The sequence below is a fragment of the Barbatula barbatula genome (assembly GCF_947034865.1).
Source record: "Barbatula barbatula genome assembly, chromosome: 24".
NCBI classification, from domain to species: domain Eukaryota; kingdom Metazoa; phylum Chordata; class Actinopteri; order Cypriniformes; family Nemacheilidae; genus Barbatula; species Barbatula barbatula.
In genome coordinates this window covers 12,222,380-12,246,100 of record NC_136787.1, presented here as the reverse complement: position 1 = coordinate 12,246,100, position 23,721 = coordinate 12,222,380, and the positions used below count along the sequence as shown (strand labels likewise).

The window sequence follows — 23,721 nt, the reverse complement described above, 5'->3', positions numbered from 1 at the left end:
GCTTTTGTGTACATGGTGGAAGTACAAAGCACAAATTACTCACAGAGATAAAATCCAGATTACTGGTTCTTATATTTATCAAAACAAGAGCGTAATTGTTACTTCTGAAATCACTGCAGTGCAATTGTTCTAACCAAAACTGAAACCGTGACATTCAACAGCTCTCTGTACCTAATATGCCTTCGGTAATGGCTTTTGGGGGTCTGTGAATAGTTACAAATGCTCTTGGAACAATAATTAGGAGGACTGCTATTATGATCATTCTATTATTGCTATAGACATCAGCATCATTGCAACTAATCATGTTATTGACTAGTACTCAAAGCCTGCAATGCTACACGGTGAATAATTTAGCCAAGTCAAATCACACATAAAAGTACCTATTATTGGATGGTAAGACCACATAAAAATGAGATTTCTTACATGCACAATAGTTTCATCGCCCTATGGCACTGATGAAAAGAGCTGTGGTTATTTTCTCTCATACATAATGTATTGAGTATAATAAAGTACTTCCCCGTGAACCTGACTCGATCATATTTGATACTTGATACATCAGAAAGCTTTTGTTCTTTTGTTAATAATCGTCAGCACTTGAAACAAAAAAGCTTGAAAAAAACGTCATTCACTCACGCTTGCATTAGAACATGCAACTGCAGAACACAAAATAGATACAGAACGTTAAGTTAAAAAATCTCCCACTTGACAGTAATGGTAGTGATTTGTAGAACTAATACGCGTTGCTTCGGCTATTATTTGACATGCTTATTTAGCCAATGCAATCCAATTAGTCACCAATTTCAACCCTTGGAACAAATGTTTGAGCTCATGGTTCAAATTAGTTATTGGCAATGACTCGGCTGGCTGACTCTAGAACATGTTTTATAAAGCAACCTCAAGGGCACTGGTCTGAATGCAATGTGCTACAGGAGTTTTTTTCTTTAACACAAACTGCCATTGCTTTGGGTTCGGTTGTATGTGGTCAGCGAAGCCGGCAGTGTTTTCACAGGTCATTGATTAATCGTGGTCATTAGGTAGTGAGAGAATGGCCTCACCTGGAGTTAGAGGTGAAAATCAACGGGAGATTAAAATTAATCACTCTGAAAAGCGACAACGCCGCCAGCACCCTGCCGAGAACGGGACGTCGAGAGGGGAATGAAAATGAGGTGCGAGGGAATATCTCAAAGAGTGTTGAGAATGATAGAGGTTTCCTTTTATTTAAAAATACATCACAAAAAGCACACAAAAATAAAGTAAATAAGGTTTTGACATAATGTGCAGAGCAAAAATGAGGGATATGTATTATTAGATCACCATAAAAAAGTAACAGCTACATCATTAACATCATGGTTTGATTCTTATTACGATTTACATTTTTCTATCTCTTAAATGGCATTGTACAGAAAACCAGTTACAGCTACAGTTATGAAATACAGAACGGGCTCCATCCCAAACAGATCATTCAGTTCAAGGAAACCACATGGCTACCAAGGTTTGCCGATGAAGGATCAGATTGTCATGTTTACAGTAACATCGGCATGTTTAAACAAGCAGAACTGATCCTTGAACAGCGCCTCAATTGTCAGAGTCTTAATAAATAAAAGCCCAGAGAAAACATGAGCATGTGCTTTCAGGTAATGACAACTTCTGTGTAGTAATAAATGTTAATACCTTATCCAGATGGTGAACGATTAACCCAATCCCACTCTCGTTCTTCACCATGTTCGCAGCCCAAGCACCAAAACATTAGAGCCGTAAAATAGGACGCAGGACTTCATTACATATTTACACAATCAACAAGAACCCTGCTAAAGAAATTGATCAGAGAAGCGACTGCTATTTGTGTACAACAGTGACTGGTATTTATGGAGACAGCGTATAGTTGACGGTGTACACACATCCTCGCATGAACAGTACATGCATCCAGCATCTTTGAGATGTAAAGCAGCCTGTTTTACATGTGTATCAATAACAGACATTTCTCAGAAATATGTTTTGCAGTCTGCTTCAAATCAGATAGTGCTAAATTGTACCAATTACTACGACTAATTTATCATTTCAGCTGAGCATCATGTTTGTTCATGTGTTAATTACCTTTTCATCTGTTAAACCTACACTCATTGTGCTCATTTTGTGATACCAGTTCATTAAACCCAGTTAAAAAGGCACGTACAGTGAACATTGAGAAACCCTTCAAGATCAAATAAAGCCCACCATGGGAAAAATGATTAAAAAGATCCGTAATGTTTATTTTTACACAGCCGTAAATTATAGTGACAATGTGCTCAATTAGGTGGGTAATTATTTGAGACCTTATCAAATTCATCTCAAACTACACCTGACCAACATTACTCCTTCAAAATTACACATTTACAGATGACCCCGGTTTAAATTAAAGTCCTTCATTGGCTTACATTAATGTTAACCATCACTTCATTTCTTGTTGCATGTCCTTCATCTAACACATAAACTGCTTACTAACACTTACAACTGCCAATTGGATTTAAAAGCTTCATCTTTAAGATAGAATGAGCTGACGGCCAAACCACATGCAGGTTTAAGATTAGGATTGCATTAAAGTCAGCGTATTATCGCTATCATCTGTGATTGGCTAGGGGTGGTGTAAGAAGCAGGGGCAGGACAGAGTTGTGTTCTGGCGGGGTTCTGTTGGCCCTAAAACCTGATTGCTCAATGAACCGTATTTTACCACCGAGCCCTATCTTTCATTTCATTGCAGGGTGGGGAAAAAACAAAGGTTTGGGGTCAACAACCAGTCCTCTGAAAGGAATTGACTGACGCACTAATCTCTCTGAAGCCTAAAACACGCTTGTTTAGAATATATATATACACACACCACATCGACCATCAAATCATGTTTTTTTTAACATCTCATCCATTTTTTGCCAGCCTTTTGTACAAAGTGATGATCAGATAATAGCTTGGGAGTTGCTATGTAAAATAATGAACTATAAGTTGGCCTAAATAGAGTAAATTTAGGTTTCAATGATTCATTTCTCTGCAGAACATTTCATAGGAAAACATTTCAAGTGCCTTGGAATATTACAGCCATTTTGCATATGATAGGGCCTTTAAAAAAATCATGCACTGCATTATTTACAAAACGAAACAGATCACCGTTCTGCATTAGGTTTTTTAAGTTCTGGAAGTCAAATTGTATTATTAGACATGGTACAGCGAAGTTCGGAATCTGCAGAAATCTTCATTTGTGCCGGTTGCAAATTCCAGTCGAACAATGTATAGAATAGTGTGAGTCAAAATGGTAGAGATGCCAGTTTAGCTCTACACAATGGATCCATCCCTGTTCTGGGCAGGGATCATGACTGGGATGGCCCCCATGCGGCTGAGGTTGGGGCCAGCCATGCGGCTGAGGTTGGGGCCAGCCATTCTGCTGGGCGGGGGAATGGGGGCGTGGCTAGGGGGCCTGTCGTTTTCTTCAGAGGGTATCTTGCCGTACTGAGGTTTGGCGTACTCATGGAGGTTGGAGGGAGACATGGAGCCCAGAGAGGAACGTTGGCTACCCACGCTGGTGAAGCTGCGTGCGGTAGAAACACGGCTCTTGGGAGGGGGTACATCCTCTCTGTGGGAGAGAAAACAACAAAGACTGAGTTCAAATTCTTAGAAAAGTAAGTTTAAAAAGAGTCAAATACAAAGCTCAAAAACTCTGATGTAGAGATATTTAGATCAGATTTTTTTTTCGAAGCAAACCTTAAATTAAATCTCTCTGAAATAAAACCCTTTACTTGGTTTTAAGAGCACAGAACCCCAACTCTTTCACAGTGTGCAGTAAAATAGTCATATAAAAAATTAAGTGGTTAACAGTGGTTAGACCCCCTTTATGTGCACCTTCGGTTATTAATTTATTTTCGTGTCTTTTGGTCCCAAATAAAACTTTTTCAGTGCACTTCCCTCAGGTCCTGCTCTACCCCATCCTTCCTATTAACAATTAATCAGCAACAATAATCCATTATGAAGCAGAACACGGGGGGGCGGACAGACAGTGGGGTCACTCAGAAAAGCAGGCTTGTTTGGATAATCCTCTTTATCATAGTCTGTGTGATGCAGCATAGGGCTCCCAGACAAAGTCCAGCACAGGGGTCCAAGGGGGGCGTAACACCAGGCCAATGAAGGCCTGACCCATGGCCTTCCCCTTTCACGAAGAGGAATGCTATTTCAATAGAACTGGAGAGATGGGGGGGGGGCATTGACAGCAGGAATCGACTGAACAAACAGACCCACAAAACTGATTACAATAGCAGTTTCGTTTTGGGAGAGGGGGTATGAGGGATGGCACAACCAGACAGTTTTACAGGCCATCAGTTTTGTTTGGCCTATGGTGTTAAGCTCATGGGAGGCCAGTGATTGGGTGAATCAGACAGACATGGAGACAGTGACATGTACCAAATGGCATCGGGGTTGAGAGCCCTCTTTTGCTTTCGCTTACAGTCTTGTTGTTCTCTTTATTAGCTCGTAGTAAGCAGTTGGCTCGAGACAGAAAGCCAGTTGAGAAAAGCAGATGTTCAAATGTATGTGATAAATCAGCATTTGAGGAACGATAGTTACACTATCATGTCCCTACCTAAGACTTCAAAGAATTGATCAATTGATTGTAATTAATAAAAAAAATACGGCACTAACACAGTAGATTTAATATGGTAGTACTGTACATACAATAGCAGAATGAATGTTTAAAAATAACTAAATTAAAAAGCAGTACAGATGAACCATGAGTACATTCGGTGTGGACAGGTCCTAACCTGCAAAAGAATCACACTGTGCACTTCTTGAAATGTGTGTGGCGAGAAAAAACAAAGGTAAGGTGTCAAGACAGCCTTTGTGTTCAGTACCTGATCTCATAGGCAATCTCCTTCTCGTACCTCTTCTTTTGGCGGGCACGGCAACAGCAGAAGAGGATAAGGGCGAGAAGTATGAGAGCCAACAGAACGCTGATCACAGCACCCGCAATGATGCCCGCTGTGTTAGGAGCTAAAGAGAAATGCGAAGACAGATTAAGGTTTAGAGAGATTTAGAGATTTATTGAGCAACACAGGTTAAGTACCTTTGGAACAGAGGTACAACAAACTGTCTGTACAGTGTAACCCTACTAGAGTTACTAGGGCTCGAGGATGTTACGGCTAAGCCCATTCAATCCATTACACTCACTGTGTAATGACGTGGATGAGGTCGCAGGTAAAGGAAATAACACCTTTTTTTAAGTATATTAAAACTAGAGTAACTGACTGAGGTAGGCGTGTACTATAAAATCAGACTCACCTGGTGTGACGCTAACCTCCACTACACACTCCTCTGTTCCAACATTGTTTTTAGCAACGCAGCGGTATGTTCCAGAAGCGGTCTCTGTGGCGTTCCTCAGACTCATGGTGCCCCCTACCGGATCTAGTCACAGAGAGAAATTGATTCTATATTTGAACTGTGGCATGATTATCAAAACAGTAACACATCGTTCAGGGGAAGTGTAGGGAAATACCGAGCTGGGCTGTTGGTGGTAGCAGTTTATTGCCCGTGATTCTCTCCCAAGTGTACTTTAGTGGTTGTGTGCCGTCTGCAGAATTACACCGCAACATCATATCCTTCCCCATCAGAGTTGGACCATCCGCGTAACATCTGGGTTTAGAGGGGCGAACTGAGGGAGAGGAAACAGGAAGCGGTCAGTCAAAATCAGGAGACTTTGGTATAAATGTTTCATTGTTGTTGCCAATGGATGAATTTGTCAGGTAGTAGAATTTAATTAGGTTGAAAACACCCTGGATAAGGCAATGCCTTATCATCCTTCCCTACGATCCACACAATGTGGTCAGTTACGTGGAAGTGTATCTACAGAAAATCTCAACACGTTTTCCCCCACTTTTTGTGGCATTTTCGCCCCATACCACCATTACTTGCTCAATGTTATTTTTTCCCCTTAAAAGCTGCTTTGGAACAATGCAAATTGTGAAAAGCGCTATATAAATAAAGTTGAATTGAATTGAATGTAGGATGTGTACACAGTACCATGGTCAACATAAAAAGTCCCTAAACAACATCTATCCAACTCCATCAATTTCTACCCATTTCATCTGTATCCTACCTAATCGCAACAAAGGAAGCAATGATCTCAGTAATGGATACAGCTGTTGCTATTACAGGTGCTGTCAATCAACTTAATTAAAACCAGAGCGCTGTGGGTGTCAACATTCCCTCAGATAAAAAAGAACAAAGCACGGGAAGGTGCTGCTTATTGCAAAAGACAGCATGTGTTTTGTGGGTTTGAGAGCTAGAAAGAAAAATTGGTCAAATCTACATATTACAAGGGAAAGTGAATTGGTAAGACTGGATGGGGGAGGGTGGAGAACAGGGGTGCTCTGTATAGAATCGAAAGCCCTCCACAAACACACTCCCCCACCCCTTACTTGGCAGGAGACGAGATGAGAACTCGAAAGCAAACAAAACTGCAAATTAAAACCAGGAGGAGAGAGACAGAACCTCATGTGAGGAGGGCACGGAGGAAAAAAATGAAGCTCAGACAAAGAGATGAGCTTAGAAGAACAGTTCACCCAAAAATAAGATTACATCATCATTTACTCAAGTCCTTCCCAATCGATTTACTTCTGACCCCCACAGATCACAAAACATCCATTTGGATGGGGACTAAACACAGTCGTGATTACTGTTCACTGTCATTGTATGGTTTGGAAATTCATTTTTGGTGAACTATCCCTTTAAAAAGACAGACAGCAAAAATTATTTTCAAACTAGAGTAGGGTGTTGGAGTTTAAGTCTAGATGGACGTTTGTTTGTTTATAAAAGCTGTAAAAACATAGCTGGGGCAGAGGCTTACAGCTGCAGAGACCTGAGGATTAACTGCAGGCTGGACTGAACAGCAATTTAATAGGATGATGGGTCAGGGCACAGCAGCTTCCTCCGACAGAGAAATTAAATGTGTGGTGATGGACAGGTGGGTGGGACACATCCAGGTGTCGACTGATGGTCTAACACATGCGTTTAAACCAACAGACATATGTCAACAAAATCTGTGTCTGTCTCTCTAAGCAGGACATTTCGACAAACGTTGTGTATTGTGTATTTTATAGGTGTATAAAATAGGCAGCAAAAGTCTCTACTTAAGTCATTGCATCTCAGAGGTGAGATGAAAATAGTCAATCATACCAGCATGGTTTAAAACAACAGCAAAAGAAGTTGCAGGGGATTGCAGATACCTATGTAAAAATGTATAGGATAAAGCAATGTAAGTCGCTTTGGATAAAAGTGTCTGCCAAATGCCTAAATGTAAATGTAATGTAAAATGTAATGAAATAATCAGTATTTGTAATGCAAGCAGATGTCTGAAGACCAACTGGTGCACAACCTATAACTAATAAATACTCATCTTCATAAACCTTTGAGATTCTCTGTATCCCAACAGTATAGCTGTGCCTCTCTTAGGTGGCAGGTAGCACATACAGTATACAGCTCTTCAAGTGAATGTCCTTGGACGGCTGTCTCTGATGGAGACACGTTTAGTAAGGAACACACGCACGCAGCCAGACAGCATCTGCTCTGAATGCAGGTACGGAGTCCCTGCGGTCATCAGCAATAGGATGAGGGTGGACAATGAAGGTAACGGGCGAAGAGCGAACAGCTGCATTCATCAACTGCTGAGAGAACTACCAATCTGCACCCTTCCATCTGTCTCACTCTGGTCCACCTCCTATCACAGGGTTTGCTTTTGCCAAACTGTCCTTCACCTTACCAAAGCAGTAAGTTTAAGGTCGACTCGGCTACGTCTTCTGCCTAATCAGACCCTAGCCAATCTAATGTGTTTTTTCGTTTGAAAACATATTTCTCTCTCAGTTTTTGCCTTTAGTCCACACCGAGACAGCATTTCTGTCAACGAAAACTGATCTTTTCGAAAACGCACTAGAAAGTGGCTTCATTTGAAAACAGTGTGGATGAGGAAAACGGTGGGGTTTAAGAAACATGATAGTTTTTTCCTATGTCGAGCAGTTGCTCTGGCTTCTCTCGTGTTTGATAGCTGTCAGTTCATGCATACTTTAGATTGCATTTTAGGAGAAGGAACATTTAATTACTCGCAGTTATTGTTTGGCAGCAGAGCTCCAGTTAAGCTTCACTTTTTTGCAGCTTTATAGTCTTGTGTTACCCGCAGCAACATCTCTAAATTACTTCATTGTCTATCTATTTTTTTTATTCTCTGCGTCACATTGCCATGACATAAGGCAGAAAGTTAATAAATGCCCGACAGAAATGACACATGCTGACATGTCTTAGGTTTTACTCATGCGCACTACATGGATGTAAGCTTTCAGTGTGGATGAACAGTATAGACATAAAAGTATAGACATAATCTCCATCATTCATCCATAAACTGATCTTAATGTGTTTGCTTTTTTGTCAAACTTCAAACGACTGCTTTGTTGGTCTTAAAGATAATACACAAAGATCCCAAGTACAAACTGTCAGTGTCTATGAAGCTCCTTAATAAAAAACAACAAAAACATGGTCAATCTGGCAACAATTAACAATATTTGTAAACCAGACAACCCACAAGAATGATGCTCATTTAAAAAAAAAAAGACATTCAAGCTATTATTATGGATGCCTGAAAGCTACTATTAAAACAGCAGTTCACCTAAATCCAAATTCTTTAATTTATTATCCCTAAACTATCCATTAAAAAACTTTTTTCCTGTTTCTTTTTAACCTTACAGTTACCATTCAGGCACCAGTAATACAAATACACGTCTCAGTCATGTGGTTACCAAGTTTCTGGAAGTGACGCTGATGCTGTCGTATTGTTTGCCTCAGAGATGGCCTTGTTTGGCAACAGTATATTTGCATAGGGCGTATGTGTCGACACCAGTAAACACACAAGCAACAAGTGCTTTTTCACACTCAAAGTACCACTGATGTCACACTTGCTGTCGACAGCGATCAATCATGTCACTGAAACAAGACGTGTCAGGGGAACCATGAAATCAAACTTAAGTGCATGTTTATTGTGCTTTCATGGTGCAGATCAATGTAACGCCATTCGCTCTATCCCCTGTTTTAACATCTCACTTTTCAGGAAATAGCAAGATTGAAGTCTAACTTGAATTTCTGTTCAAACTAGCCTAGAAATACACAGATGTTATCTTTTGTGAAACTAAAGCATACATCATGCATACAGATGCTTGGCTCATGTTACTGACAATTTTTTTAATAATGTTGCCGTTTCAATGCTATAGTGGAGGAACATTTGAGCTTCTGTGTTGTGCTATAAGTCAAAATGGGTGTGGACAGGATGTAGTGGCATTTGTCCAGAACATTTAAAATTTTCATTAAAACTTAAATGTCCTTTTTCAGGACCTTACAAGTTTGTTATAATACTCACCCATGACAGTTAGCAGAAACTTTCGGCTGCTGATGCCAGGAACTTTCTTCACCTTGCATTGATAGGTGCCCGTATCTGTTGCCTTCAGTCCCATTAGGTTCATGGACGCGTCACCATTTTTAGGGTCAGGGGAGTTAAAGTGGACTCTCCCTTTAAGGGGAGCATGGTAGTCTGAAAAAGCCCTGTCACCAGAGTACACAATCACCTGATGAAAGAAAAGATTAAAGAAAAGAGAATTCAGTCACATTTTAGCTACGCAACATTTTAGCTTCAATATAATGGGGGCAGGAAACACTGCACTGTGAAAGGTCAAAATAATATACAGCTATTAACCTTCACGTAAATCTTAAACCTAACCTGTACTGCTTTTAAAAGTCAGTGAGACAAAGAAACAAACAGGGCAACTCTTATCTCCAAAACATCATTCAGCACAGGTAAAACATTTGCCCTTTCAATGTCACGACCTGAACAAAGTTCTCTTGTTAGTTCACAGCTGCACAAAGGCACAAAAACCTCAATGGCTTACTGACGCATATCTTAAGTTGTATTTTTAAATGAGCCAATCAGTACATGTGCTTATTCAATCAATACAAGGATGCCACCAAGCAAAGTGTACACACAAAGATTAAGACACATACAGATTCATCACCATAGAAGGAAAATGAGTGATCCATTCTATAATCCTTAACCAACTCTCCCCACTTTATTTTCATGATGGAGAGTTGGCGGTCTCCCATAGTGACTTGCTTCATGCACGGTAGTCATGAGAACGCCCCTTAGGGCAACAGAGCCAGTTGTTGGAGAGACACAGAATCTTAATGAACACATAAGACAACACGAAGCAAAAGGAAAGAGCCTCTTATATCCTCTCTCTTCACAAGAACCAACATCTGTAGAGTCTTGTCCAAATTACCACTTAGTAAACAGAGCTAATCTGTGCCACCTGGAGCCTGCCTACAGGATTTCAACCAAACATCCAACAACATGTGTAAAATAGCCATATCTAAACGTAATAACTAAACTATATTAAAAAAGATGAGGAAATGAAAACTGCCTGAAGCAACAGATCTCAAAGGCTTTCGATTACATATACCAGACAAGGATCCAAGTAAAAAAGTCTGCTCAAAGCAAAGAACAAGAGACACGAAATTGCATCTGTGGAACATGACCCAAACTTTGCAAGATTTTTCTCCTCATACAATCTGGTGTTTTCGTTTACCAATGGCACTTTATGTAGTAATGCAGCATTAGCAGAAAGCCTTGGCTGAATTTAACAGACCCAGCTATAAACAACATGTGGGGTACTCATCGCTGTCCGAGCTAGTAGGAACAGACGGATGGAAAACATCACTTGGCATACTGTGGCGGGTTAGGACAGTGTTAGACTACTGGTATGACTGGAGTCTTCATGTCAGCGTATATAATAAGTTTTTGTATTGTTTTCTCTTTTAGGGGTAAATTAAATAAGAAAGGTTCTCAGTGTACCTCTATGCTGTGTTCACACCAAATGCGAGCAATAGAGTTCCACGCTCTTTATTACTCATGGAAAAACTCTTGAAAATTTTGAACTTGCACGTAAAATGCCTCTTAACGCGTCGCCCGATTTGCTCCGCCTGCCACGAGTTTGCGTCTATGTGCGTCCTTGTATTTACTTAGCATTTTATTCGCATTTGGTGTGAACGCAGTATAAGACAGCTTGGTCCGCCTATTTATGAGTCAAGGCCACAAGGAAACCCTGCGACTTATTAAAAGTTAAAAGTGTCCATATGTTCACTAGTGTGTCTTGTTTGCACTCAAGTTCCATGATGTTTGTATGCCGCCAGGTATGTGTACTTTCCTCTGGAGCTACAGCAGAGGCTTGTTTGAAATGCAAAGCAGCAGTGAGTCACCTGTGCTGGGACATCAGTCTGCTCTATAGCCTGAGCAGTTTCTGTATCCCTGCCGGTCTACATCAGTGTCTACACTCTCTGCTGAACCACAGCTCTGACTATCCGCTCCTGGAATCAGGTGACTCCACAAACTACACAACCTATACATTTTAATGGCAAACAAACCATTTATGTGTTGCAATTAACTAAACAATTACTCATTGCTTTATATTTAAAAATACAGAGATATAAACGTGAACACGGCAACTAATGTGAAACAATACTAGCTCCTTGTCCATATAAGCAAGTAATTGTTTTACATTCCCATTGTTTCTTCCAAAGAAGGCCTATTTTGTGAATGCTGGTTCTGTATTTAAGACATTATGGAGCCACAGTGTATTACCAGTTCAGCGTTACCCCCCCACATCCCATCCATTCTGTATGGATGGGATACATTCTATAATGCTAATGGCCACTGCCGTTTTGTATGGAATTCCTCAACTTGTCAGCAGCGTCCCACCAACAAGAGAATTATTAATGCTTCACTGTGCCTCTAAAGACCATACAACATTAACAAACATCATAATATAAAACTGGGTTCTAAATTCAAAGCGGATTCTTTGTTTAAGTTCTGTTGGGACTGTTGTTGAATACAGGCGAAAAACACACTCTTCATTGTGTGTTTGTGTAAACTGTCAGTCTCTTTTTTAGCATGGATCAAAGGTAAAAAACATAAAAGAATCTAAGCTAGATTAAACACCAGGCACTCTGCGTATTGTTTATAACTCCCTTTTCATTTGGTATTGATTCATGTAGAGGCTGAGAGCTTTTTTAAAGCCAATCATTGGAAAACCATAAATCACAGTCACCTGACTGACACCGACAAAATGAGAAAGTATTAAACAATTCATAGAATTAAACTGTAATTGGTTCACAGTTTGGGTTTAAACAATACTGTGCAATGGTAGACTTTTCTGCAAAGACCTTCGTGTATAAAAAAAGTTCAAGTTCTGGAAAAAAGAAACAAGAGTATTAGCACAACCCTGGGACAAAAAAGTGGGGCATAGAATGTTCATTTTCATGCCCCATTGGAGGTAAGAAAGATGGAGGTAGCCAGTGTCCAACCTTCAACTTCATATGAAACCATTAAAAATGTTGAAATGGGTCAAAGACAAATCGCAAGTCCTGAGGCACAGCCTGGCAGCACAGAAGGGGAAGAGTGCAGGGTCTATGCCCATGAGAAAAACCTAGCAAACAAGGAGGGAACAGAAATATAAGGGGAAAGGGAGAATGATAAAAATAGAATGAAAAATCAGGTTCAGAACAAAATGAAGAAAGAATTGAGAAGAAAAAAGATTGGGTGAGAGAAGAGGAAGAAAGGTACGAGCGTTGCCAAAGAGAGATCGACTATCAAGGGCTCCTGACCCAATTCTGTCCCCAGCTAAATGCATAATCTCTTGAGAGAAATAATATGTGGATATCTTTGCATGGGGCTGCAACAGACACACACATCCAGTATCTGGGTTTCTTTACATCCCAGTATTTCTGTGAAAAAAAACAGCCCTCAATCAAACTATTTGCAGACTAAGGAGGTTGTATAGATGCTAAAAATGAAAACCTAGACTACAAATCTTTATTCAAAGTGACTGGTAAGCATTCAGTCACAAACACACAAAACATCAATAAACAGTGTCAAATAAGAGCTGCCAAAGCCAATAAACCTCAAGTGTACATTCATGCGAGTAAAACCATAACATCACATATAGGACATTTTTACATGTATGTTACATTTTATGAATTTTATGTTGAGCCCCCTACCTATTTATCCAGAGACAAATTTACATAGTACTAAAACAACAGAACACATTCATAATGCCGTGTTTACACCAAATGTGAATTAAGCGATTTCTGTGAGTAAATTACATACAAAGCCAATGCAAAGACGTGAATAGACGCAAATCACACCGGGCGACGCAAATGACACAAATCAGGCGGCGCGATTGCCGCTAACATGTGTCAATAGCGTCTTCTACACAAGTTGAACATTTCTACTCGAGTGAGAAATTTAAGCAAAGACCTCATTGACACCTACTGTTTGACAAATCCTGACCTGGAAGACTCTCACTCACGATTGGAAGACATGCAATGTTTTCGGTGTCACTCGCGCAAAAAAAAAATCACGAACTGTTCCTGTTAGTAATAAAGAGCGAGGAACGGGATTGTTTGCATTTGGTGTGAGCACAAGCCCCCGACACAAAAACATCTGTGCTATCCACACATCAGCACTTGCTCAGGGTGGATCAAAGCAAGTAAAGACTACAATGAAAATTCAACCTTCAAAAATGATCCCAATTAAATTGAAGTTGCTTCTATTCTTGTCCTCGAATATCTAAGGGGTCATCCCATGCAAGACTGTTTATTAAAATGATTTCATTTGCGTTAGATATTAAATGTAATCTGCCTGGCTGTGATTGTGTCACACCGCACAGAAGTTTCTTGTGTAAAGAAATTTCAGTGCAATCACACCTAATGACTGCATCACAATAGAGAAGCAGTTTAACTGGTTTTGTGAGGGTTTCTTTTTTGCTTAAAGAATTTTGTGACAGAAAGAGAGGCAACACAACACAAATGGCAAGACAACAGAAATTGGAAAAAGTCAAACTAAAAACTCCTTAAGGCACTTGAATAATGAAGAAAGATGCTTTGCCACGGCACACAAAGAGACATTCTCTCTCATCTTACATAAATATCTTGTCACTCTAGGGCTGGTACGATTTATATCGCAATTCACACTAATTATACCTGTCTATGACAATTCTGAAATTGCAAAGGCTTAGTGTTTTATGCACAGCTCTTCCGTGAACTACGGCTCTTTGATCAGCAGGAAGTACTGCTCAATTTAAAATCGCTACGAGATTGAGTCTTTTTTAACGTGCATTTGAAAAAGCCACACTCGACAAACATATAAATATATATCATTATAAATATACTTTATTATCATGAAAATGCCTGAAAAGGTTTGAACAGCAAAGAATATGACCATTGGCATTTCATGGAACTACGTGTGTAAATCGTTCTTATTCTGTGTCCCATATTCTGAGTTTCTGCACGAGACCACCCTCTGAGTGAGCATGTGGCAGCATTTAATCGCAACTCCTTGAGAAACGGAGCATAATAATTGCACAATATATCGTCCTAGCCCTATGTCACACAATACACAATCACATCATCTACTTACCACTTTTTCTTCATTTTGGTTGTCGGAGGGCTGCAGGCTCCACTCGATATCCAGAGGGCCGGTATCCTCAGGAGCAAGTGTAAACTGACAGTCCAACTTTACACTCTCCCCGCTGGCTTTCTCCATGGATGTGGAACCAGTTGAAGTGATCTGCAATCCACAGGCTATCCCTGAGACACAGAGAAGACAATGGTGTTTTATGGAATATAATATCTCTTCATAACAGTACTTCTAATTAGACTACTATATACTTACTATACTTATAACTACTTATGATTATATAATGCAACCCTATGCACACATTATTTCAACATCATAGATGCCAGATTTAGTATAATTTCTAAAAGCAACCATAATATACTTTGTTAAACAGATTTTGGAAGAGCGAAATTAACATCACACATTGAACATTGGGGCTCTGTGATTTGGGAAAATATCTTATTGCGAATTTTTTTGACAGACATTGTGGTCACGATTTGATTTGCAATTAAAACATTTTTTTAAAGTCAAGCTTCAGCTCAATTTTGTCAATAGTGTGCAGCACATTATGGCTATAGTTACCCTGATGGAAGAAAACAAAAACCATTACAGAAATTTTAATTGTTTCCATTAAAACCATTACAAAATTCATTTTGTAGTGTGTTTTGGGCATTATTCAAATAGTAATTACTGTTGTTCTATTGGTTCCCAACTGCCAGATTACATCACATCAATAGAATCCAAAAACCAGTGTACACTATTATAGTTTCCATTAAAACAAATACAACTCACATTATAAAACTTGTATCATAAAATGTTCTATTCTTTTTTATTCATTTCTCATTTTTAAGTATTTGAGATTTTAAAAACAAGTTTAAAATGTGATGAATGTTTAATTTCATCCAAGTGAAATTAGCAAAACCGTTAGTTAAAGTGGCTTGTCCAGGAAAAGCGCCGCATGGGGCAGAGACAGGGGGAGTATGACACAGGCTGTGTGGGCAACGGCTCGTCCAGGAGACGTGCAACACAGGGCAGAGATGCGCTAGTATGACACAGGCTGGGTGTGCAGTCTTCTGAATTGAAATTTTCTTTAGTATTTATCTGCCTAATATGACCGATCTGACTCTGTGTAATAGTATCTAATGTATACCGTAATCCTCCCTCCCCTCTCTCTGTTTCTTATTTGTTTGCTTTCTTTATGACGGGTTTACGCAGTTGGCTATGGCAGTGCTTATTGGGCATAACAGAGGTCATAAAAAAATACCAAAGTTGTTGACATCAGGTATCGAGTAAGTGTACATCATCTGTCCGTGAGCGAGTTTCAGGGGATTGACTCATCCTTGAAACATTCAATGCTGCATAACTGAAACTTTAAAACCAGAATGTCTAGTTCAACACAATTAAGAACAGGTGGAGTTCCTTTACCGCAGAGATCAAAATACTACTGATCTAAAATCAGCCTCATGAGGATCTAGAGCTTTATGAACAAAGGCCTGGGTGCAGATCAGAATTTAAAGAACATTTCCCACAATGCAAACACTGATGTGTGACAGTGTGACAATGCATTACGTAAAAACAAAATCCTTTCATTATAACATTCCTTTGACAGTCTGCGATTATCCCTATGGGTTTCGCTACTTTGATTTGTGCGAGTGATCAGTTCAAAATGTGTACTGCACGTGGCTTAATTCAATAGAAAGCAGCACAGCAGCTGACGAATGAATACTTCTGGCATCGGCCATTAAAAAATGCCCCATTAGCAGTGATATATGCTCTTATTCCAGCGATCAAAGTAATTGTTTGAATAAATGGATCATAAAGGCTGTATTTCATTTCACTTTAATTAATATTGCCAGCTTTAAAGCATAGATCAGGGCTGTCTGGAGGACATGACTTCATTCAATAACCTAGGCCTACTCTCACCATCTGGATCCATAAATCTGGTACAAAAGCCTGTGGACTATGCTCCAACGTCATGCTAATGACAAAGAGATGGCAATTTAGTATTATTTTAGAATAGATTTTTGCAACCGAGTCAAACTGGAGTTGCATTTGCAACCGAATAAGAGAGAAATAGAAGACAAGTTTGTGTTTATCTCTCAATTACATTCATGTAAATGAAATGGTATAGCAGTTTGCATGTGATGGAATTCAGGAATCAATACGGTCTACAATGCTCTGTCCTTTCTACCAACATGAATACAGAAGAGGAATGCTGGACTGAATATAAATGAAGCCTGGCTGTACAAATTGTGATTTTCATTGCACGACCAATGTACATATGCACATCATAACAATCATGAGTTGACAGATGTATTATCATTTTTCTTAAATGTCAAAATCATTAACTCAACATTTGATGCTAAGCCACATTTAACAGCACACTTGTAAAATGATAAACATGCATATTGGACAATGAGGCAGTAATGACCAGGTAATGGTCTTTTTATAGAGCGTTACAGCATCAGCATTGAAATTTGACAAATGTTTTATTTTCATTATCTGTGAGGAAATGGAATGAAATTCTCTCATAACAGTGTGCTCACTGATAATCTTCTGGGTAAAAGTGGGCAGAATCAAAACACATTCAAATTGCAGTTGAAGGTTTAATAACATCATATCCTCACATTAAATGGAAATTACAGATAACAGATTTAGCCTCATTACCTAATGGCAGGCCATTCTGAATGCAAAGAAACCAACTGGAAATTCGTTGAATATTAAAAATCACATTGACCATTAAACAAGGGTACGAGTCAAATTGCTCCCATTACCAAAACTTTTAAGAAAAAAAATGTAAATAGAGCTGTTACCCTCGAGGGCTTATTCAATCATTGCATGAAATGGAAAATGCATGGAACAGCACTGTATGGCAATATCTGAAGATTAGGGAAAGAGAGGAGATATTAATCTAGAATAGACTCAGAATCTGCTGCCTGAGCAGAATCATTTAATACTATTCCACATACAAAGCAGAGACACCACTATGCCGATTATGTAATTTATGATGTTCCTGTGTTATTATATTACTAAAGTTATATGGAATATCATTACACTTTCTGAACAGTATAAAAGTTTAAAACTTAAAACAACTCTCGGCTCCAATGCAACTGACCTCACAATAAATGACAATTGTGGCGAGGGAGCAGAACATGTGTCTGGTCTAAGGAGGTCTTGTAAGACCTTGCAAGCCTCTCTTGACCTATCAGCTGAGCACTGCACATCAAATCCCAAGTGGTTCAAGAGAACATAGTTAGACCAACAGGATTGAGGCCACAAGACCACTACACCACTCTCCTTTTTCCTTCTGCTCTATGTTCCTCATTTTTTTATCTTCTGCTCTGCCTGCACCTCCAAACTCTCTCTTTAACGTTGGTCCCGTGAGCCTCAACGCTGACGATTGTGGACCCCTTTGTGCATTCACAATAGGTTGAGAATCCCGTCTCCTGGCAACACGTCCAACTAAGAATGCTTGAGTGGGAATGAGAGAAAAGGGGGAAGGTGGTGCAGATAAAAAGAGGATTGAGCATTGAAATCAGGGTGGTGGATGTGAAGTTATTAAGGAGTGAGGGTTGTTGAGGAGAGCGAAAGGGAACGTAAACAAAAATCCCCCCAAAAACAGCTATGAGGTTAAAAATGAGAAGGACAGTTATGATAAACTGTGGCTTAGAAAACAATAAAGGCATAAAGTTAATAACAGGTAACTATAGAACTATAAATACCTTTCAATTTTCAACCAATGCTAAAATGCATATGCATTTCCAAATAATCTTATTTTACAAATGTATGATATGTCTATGGAGGGTTTAAATTATTGTTTATTATACGTTGGAAATGCATACAGAAATTGAGCCAAAGCAAAAACTGCTCTGCCTGTTGCTAGGTCACAAATCTAGGCATTTTCTCTGTGAGAACTGCAGTTTCGATATATGAGAGGAACACCAATACTAAACATTCAAGCTATTTACATTTAAGTTTTCATGGAAAATTACAACATGACTTTAAACATGTGCTTTTGAAAGTGATGAAAATGACTCAAATCAAGAAAACATCTATTACACGCCTTCTTGCAACTTTATCGTGGAAAGTCTCAGTCAGTCCCTGTCTTGATATATGGACAAACAGAACAGAAGTGTATGCAATGATTGATGATGATGTTCATACGAACATACCAGGCTGTTTTGCATGTAGTGCCTGAATTTTAATTAGGTTGTCATTCGAGGATGGCTGGAGTATACAGTTAAATAACAAACTGAGCGCTCTCCTGTTTGCCATCTCAAACTCTCATTTTAGAAGCAGAAAAGAAGCTAGAGTTATTTGGGGGTTCAGACAGTAAGAGAACGTGACAAAGCAGACTGTGATGACTCTATGAAGGAGCGTGGCATCTTTTTTGGGGTGGTTTAAGGAAAGGATTGATATTTGAGGATAATTCCCATTTTAAAAGCACAGCAGTTTACAGCTTGTTAGGTTTACTCCTCCCCCCACAAATCGCACATTTTCAGATGAGAAAAAGGAACATCTTAAAAATTATTCAATTAATTTCACACACACCAGACTGTGGCACACTTCTGACTTTAGAGTACAACAAAATTAAAAACTTGAGGCAATGATAAGGCACAGATGAACACCTTGTCGTTTATGTACCCTTTTTTTAGGACATTAAGACACAGCTCCCAGGATAAAATTAATTAATCCATCTCTATAAATAAAGTCTCTTATCTACAACTAAACATCTGTTCCAGGCTTTTCTACTATTCGGTTTTACTCTTGAAATTTGGTACTGCAGTACAGCTATTATCGTTGGCTCCTGTATAATAAATAGCTTGTGCTTTTCCTCATTTGTAAGCCGCGGTGGATAAAAGCATCTGCTAAATGATTAAATGTAAATGTATTCATGCTTTTCCTACAAATCTGCCTAATAACATTTCATCACCAGCCTTGTGACTCAATGACTTCAACAGGAAATGAAATGAACAGAGAAGAGAGGTAGAGGTCAGTGCCCGCCAGCGTGTGGAGAACAGCTATCAGATCTCTTATCAGAGATGAGAATCTGTGCGATTCTTTAATCAGCCCCCTGTCGACTCTTCCCTCCATGCTCAAATAATATAAGATTAACGCCTGAAGAATAAACATCATTTATAAGCCAATGAGCCACCACTTTCGTTTCTCTGAGCATCTGCTGATCATCATCTACCTCCTCCGCTCCTTTTTCAGCCCTTCAGACAAAGAGTTAGTGACCTTTCCTCTCTGCTCCCTAACCCAGAGACAGATATGTTAATGAATGAAGAAACATTTCCATATTTCCCAGCTCCCTCCCCCAAACACAAACAATGTGTCACTTTCCTATAGTCATAGTTCTTTTTGTCTATGGAATAGATGGTAAATTCCTCAACTTCTGGAATAATCTTGATTCTTGAAGACAAGCTTCTTGCCATGTAAACTGCACGTTTTAAAACTGTAGGTACGGAAATTAAATTGGCTATAGAAGGACTGAGGCAAAGTCCTTTACCGAACAAACAAACATGACATCACAGGCAACCCAAAATACTCATGATAGCTCTGTAGCAGCATCACCAGACAACCTAAGAAAATCATGGCTGTGAAATCATGGCTGCCTTTCTGACAGGCTGAATGAATGAAAGCAACTGTGAATACAATAAATAAACAAACAGCAATTAGGAAATGTAGGTGAGGTGAGAGCTAGAACAGATTACAATGGGCTGACAGAGAAACAAGGAAAGTGTGTGTCTGTGTGTGTGTGTGTGTGTGTGTGTGTAGGGAGAGAGAATCCTTTGGGGAAATTATACATTTGAGTCTATTGTTCATAGGAAAACACATGATTATTTTGCAGCAATCCAAACTGCATTCCCCTGCAAGCTCTTGTCAGTCAAAACATAACATGACAGAAAAACAAAAATAAACAACATAGGTGACTGCTAAATCCATAAATCTCATCCGTCTATGGGGACCTACACTAATCTAGTACATTTGTTCTCTTATATAATCCGTGTAAAACATACTAGTTCCTAATGCGCAGTGATGACACACTCAATCGGAACACAATCCACCGGTCCAGTGACCTTCCATCTGCATTACACATCAAAACTACTCCCATAACATCTAGAAAAAACACAAAGCAGCTAAAGTATCACTGCTCAGTCGCTAGATCACTTTCTGCTGCGCTTTTCCGTGTGTAGAAACAACAGCAAGCTGTGTGTAAGAAATGGAATCTAAATTTCTTACGAAATACAATAATAAAGTAGTGATCACAACACTAGTGACAGTGTGTATGCGAGTCTGGCAAGTTTATAGTGTAAGTGAGACATGTGGGAAAGGTCAAGCATGAAGATGCTGCAAAACCCGATTTAAACCTGCTCTTCCAGATTTCTCTGAGGATGAAGATCAGATAAAACAGAGTATCATTTTACTGCGTGTGACAGAACCACCAGACCGCTAAACGTTCTTTGATCAGTAATTCAGAAAAGATCATAGAAACTAAGAAAGAGACTGACATTACATATACATTTTTTCAAATTGAGAGCTCTTAGGCAAACAAGGATTCCTCCTAATGTAAAACCACAGCATACATAATCACACATTCACACACCAGCTTAAAGTTCTCATGCATGTCTTAATGATTTTGTAGGGGCTCAGGCTGACAGAGCGTGAATATCATTCCAGAACATTCTCTCCTGAAATTCAGTGCTCAATTAAGGATTATAGCCCCCCAAGCAACATGGTTTCTTCTCAGTTATTAGAATTGGAAAAATGAAACACGAAAGAAAATATGAAGCACTGATTTATTCTGACAATATGAGAGTTCAAATCCCTTGTGAGGCTAGTATTGTTCTAATTATAAGTTAAACACCTTTCTAGGAAATCCTATTAAAGTGGCAGGCACATCCCAGCACTGAAACCTGAAAGTTTATGTTTTTCTGAAAGAAATCAAGGATGTTTATTTAATGATTGGGCATTCAGCTTTGGAAATCTGCAAGCAAGCACAGATCGCAATCTAAGAATACATTCTAGAAAGAGTAAAGGCATGGTGCATGAAGACCTAAAGTTTTTTATTCATTTTCTTTCCCACTCACACCAGCACCCATTGAAGTTGTATAGAAAAAATGAATAAAACATAAAACTTTCACAGGAAGTGTGTGGTTGTGCATGCTATTTGGACAAGTTGGTACGTACAAAATTTGCTAAATGGACCACGAGGCAGTTCACCAATCAAAAACATCTGTGAATGCATTTCAATTTTTGTTACAAAATAATTGGGCCTTATTTAAACCATGTCCAAATTCAATGAAGTTGGCCACAATGATGCTGTAATTCAAGATTTCTATATTAATTATAAATATCATATGCATGCATGCACAAATACAGCTTAGCTTGAAGTTACAGTCCAGTAGTCCATTTTTAGGCTATTTAGGGGATGTAAAATAATGCAGATTCACTGAACTGAATGCAGTTATGCAAGGGAAAGGTTTCTCAAAAACCTTTCTAGTCATAGGGGTCAGCCTGCTTTTATGACAACAGAAAACATTATACAAGTTCCAGGAAAATTGGACTAAAACATCTAAGAAGTTCTAAAACACCCACAAAACATAACTAACTTTTGTAGCCAAATGCAATCTGTGACATTTAAAAAAATAACATTGTGACATTTCTGAAAAATATATTATCAAGCTATAAGATGGATGAGCTATTAGGAGCGTTAAGAGCTTTCATGCACTAAATTTTTACATTTTCTTATGCCATGCGATAGCTTTGGAGAAAACAAAAGATGAAGTTCATGAAAGCTCTGTTACTGCTGTCGTCTCCATTCTGCATATTCTAGCGTTGGGTGACAGTCAGGACTCAGGACGCTACTCTTCACAAGATTTTCCAATGCTTTTATAATTCTGCATTCTGATTCTGTATAATCACTAGATAATAGTCTTTGGTTTTGTTTCAAATTATTGTATTTTGCTGGAGTTGGTAATCACTGATAGGTATCTTAGATTAAAGCATTAGAAGCCGTCTGACTAACTGTTGGAAGGATCCAATGCACTTTATGTAAAACACATAACATATCTCTTACCTTTGGTTATTTAAAGGTTATGAACTTCAGTTGTAGGTGCGTTAAGCGCATCAAGGCGAATGTACAAGTGCATCCTTCTGCGCCCGAGAAGTGCACAGTACGTGTAAATAATAGAATGAATGAAGCGCATCATCCAGCTCCCAGAATAAGCAATATGTGTAGAGAAGCGGATCCATTAAGCGCATCATTCTGTATCCGGAATGGTGTTTTGTACAAATATGTCGCGGTTTGGTCATGAATGTGCCATCTCACTAAACAGAGAAGATGCCAAGAGAGACATTTTTCCACTCACTGGAAGTTAAGGTTTATCTAAAAAGACTTTGAAGGAAAAAACTATGTAAACACCGCACCACTGTGCGCCTTTGTGTATGTGTGCATGTGACACGGAAGTCTGTGACAGATGCTTATGCACAGCAAATCTCCGCTCGCTGCCCGCGCACGCGTTTTCCAAAACGGACCAGGCATTGTAAAGTAAGTTAATAAATGGGAACCACATGTCCCTTCGCGCTCGTTCAGGGCAGGGGTGGTAGCCTACGATCATGCTCTAATGAAGGAAAATGACTAAATGGGGAGTTACAAATTTGCCTTTGAAATCGTACCCTCGTGAAAATGATGAACAGCTTTCAGATTTTCCCGTCACTGGTGAAAAAAGAAATCTGGGAATTTTCAGTCCACCTCTGTTTTACTTATGTACATTTTTCAAGTTTTTTTTACTTTATGAGAGTTTTGTTTTAATTTAACAAAAACGGTTGCTCTACATTATAAAGCATATATCATTATGTTCATTCAACTTTTATAAATATGTGAAAGTTTTGTTCAATACAATAAAATACATGCAATTCTACACTGATCAGGAAAAAGCAGTATTATTATCGGATCGCAATCAGCATCAATGCTTACAAATCAGGGAATCAGATCGGTAAAGGAAAAACTGGTATCGGCCACTCCCCTAATCTATAATTAGACAGTGATCCCAACGACACATGAAACCAACCAAATCCTCACCCAAGTCGGTGCTACCCTTGCGGGTAGCAGGAATATTCATAATTTTACAGGCAGACGGTAATGTAAAAATAATTATTTCATGGACAGTTTGGCTTAGTTTAAGATTCAAATTGTGTTTTTTTCACAGAGGCAGCATCTGCAC

The 23,721-nt window shown here is 39.1% G+C and overlaps 1 protein-coding gene across 1 annotated transcript in view; it reads right to left on the bottom strand.

Annotated features, from left to right (window-relative positions):
- Window positions 1-1,178: 1,178 nt before the first annotated feature.
- Window positions 1,179-23,721, bottom strand: part of cxadr (CXADR Ig-like cell adhesion molecule) — a 34,047-nt gene continuing 11,504 nt past the window's right edge. The window contains exons 2-7 of the mRNA XM_079448861.1: window positions 14,516-14,685; window positions 9,410-9,614; window positions 5,507-5,662; window positions 5,293-5,415; window positions 4,866-5,004; window positions 1,179-3,598 (exon numbers count right to left, since the gene is read on the bottom strand). Of these exons, the coding sequence (XP_079304987.1) occupies window positions 3,301-3,598; window positions 4,866-5,004; window positions 5,293-5,415; window positions 5,507-5,662; window positions 9,410-9,614; window positions 14,516-14,685 (1,091 nt within the window). The 3' untranslated portion in view covers window positions 1,179-3,300. The remainder of the gene's footprint in view (window positions 3,599-4,865; window positions 5,005-5,292; window positions 5,416-5,506; window positions 5,663-9,409; window positions 9,615-14,515; window positions 14,686-23,721) is intronic.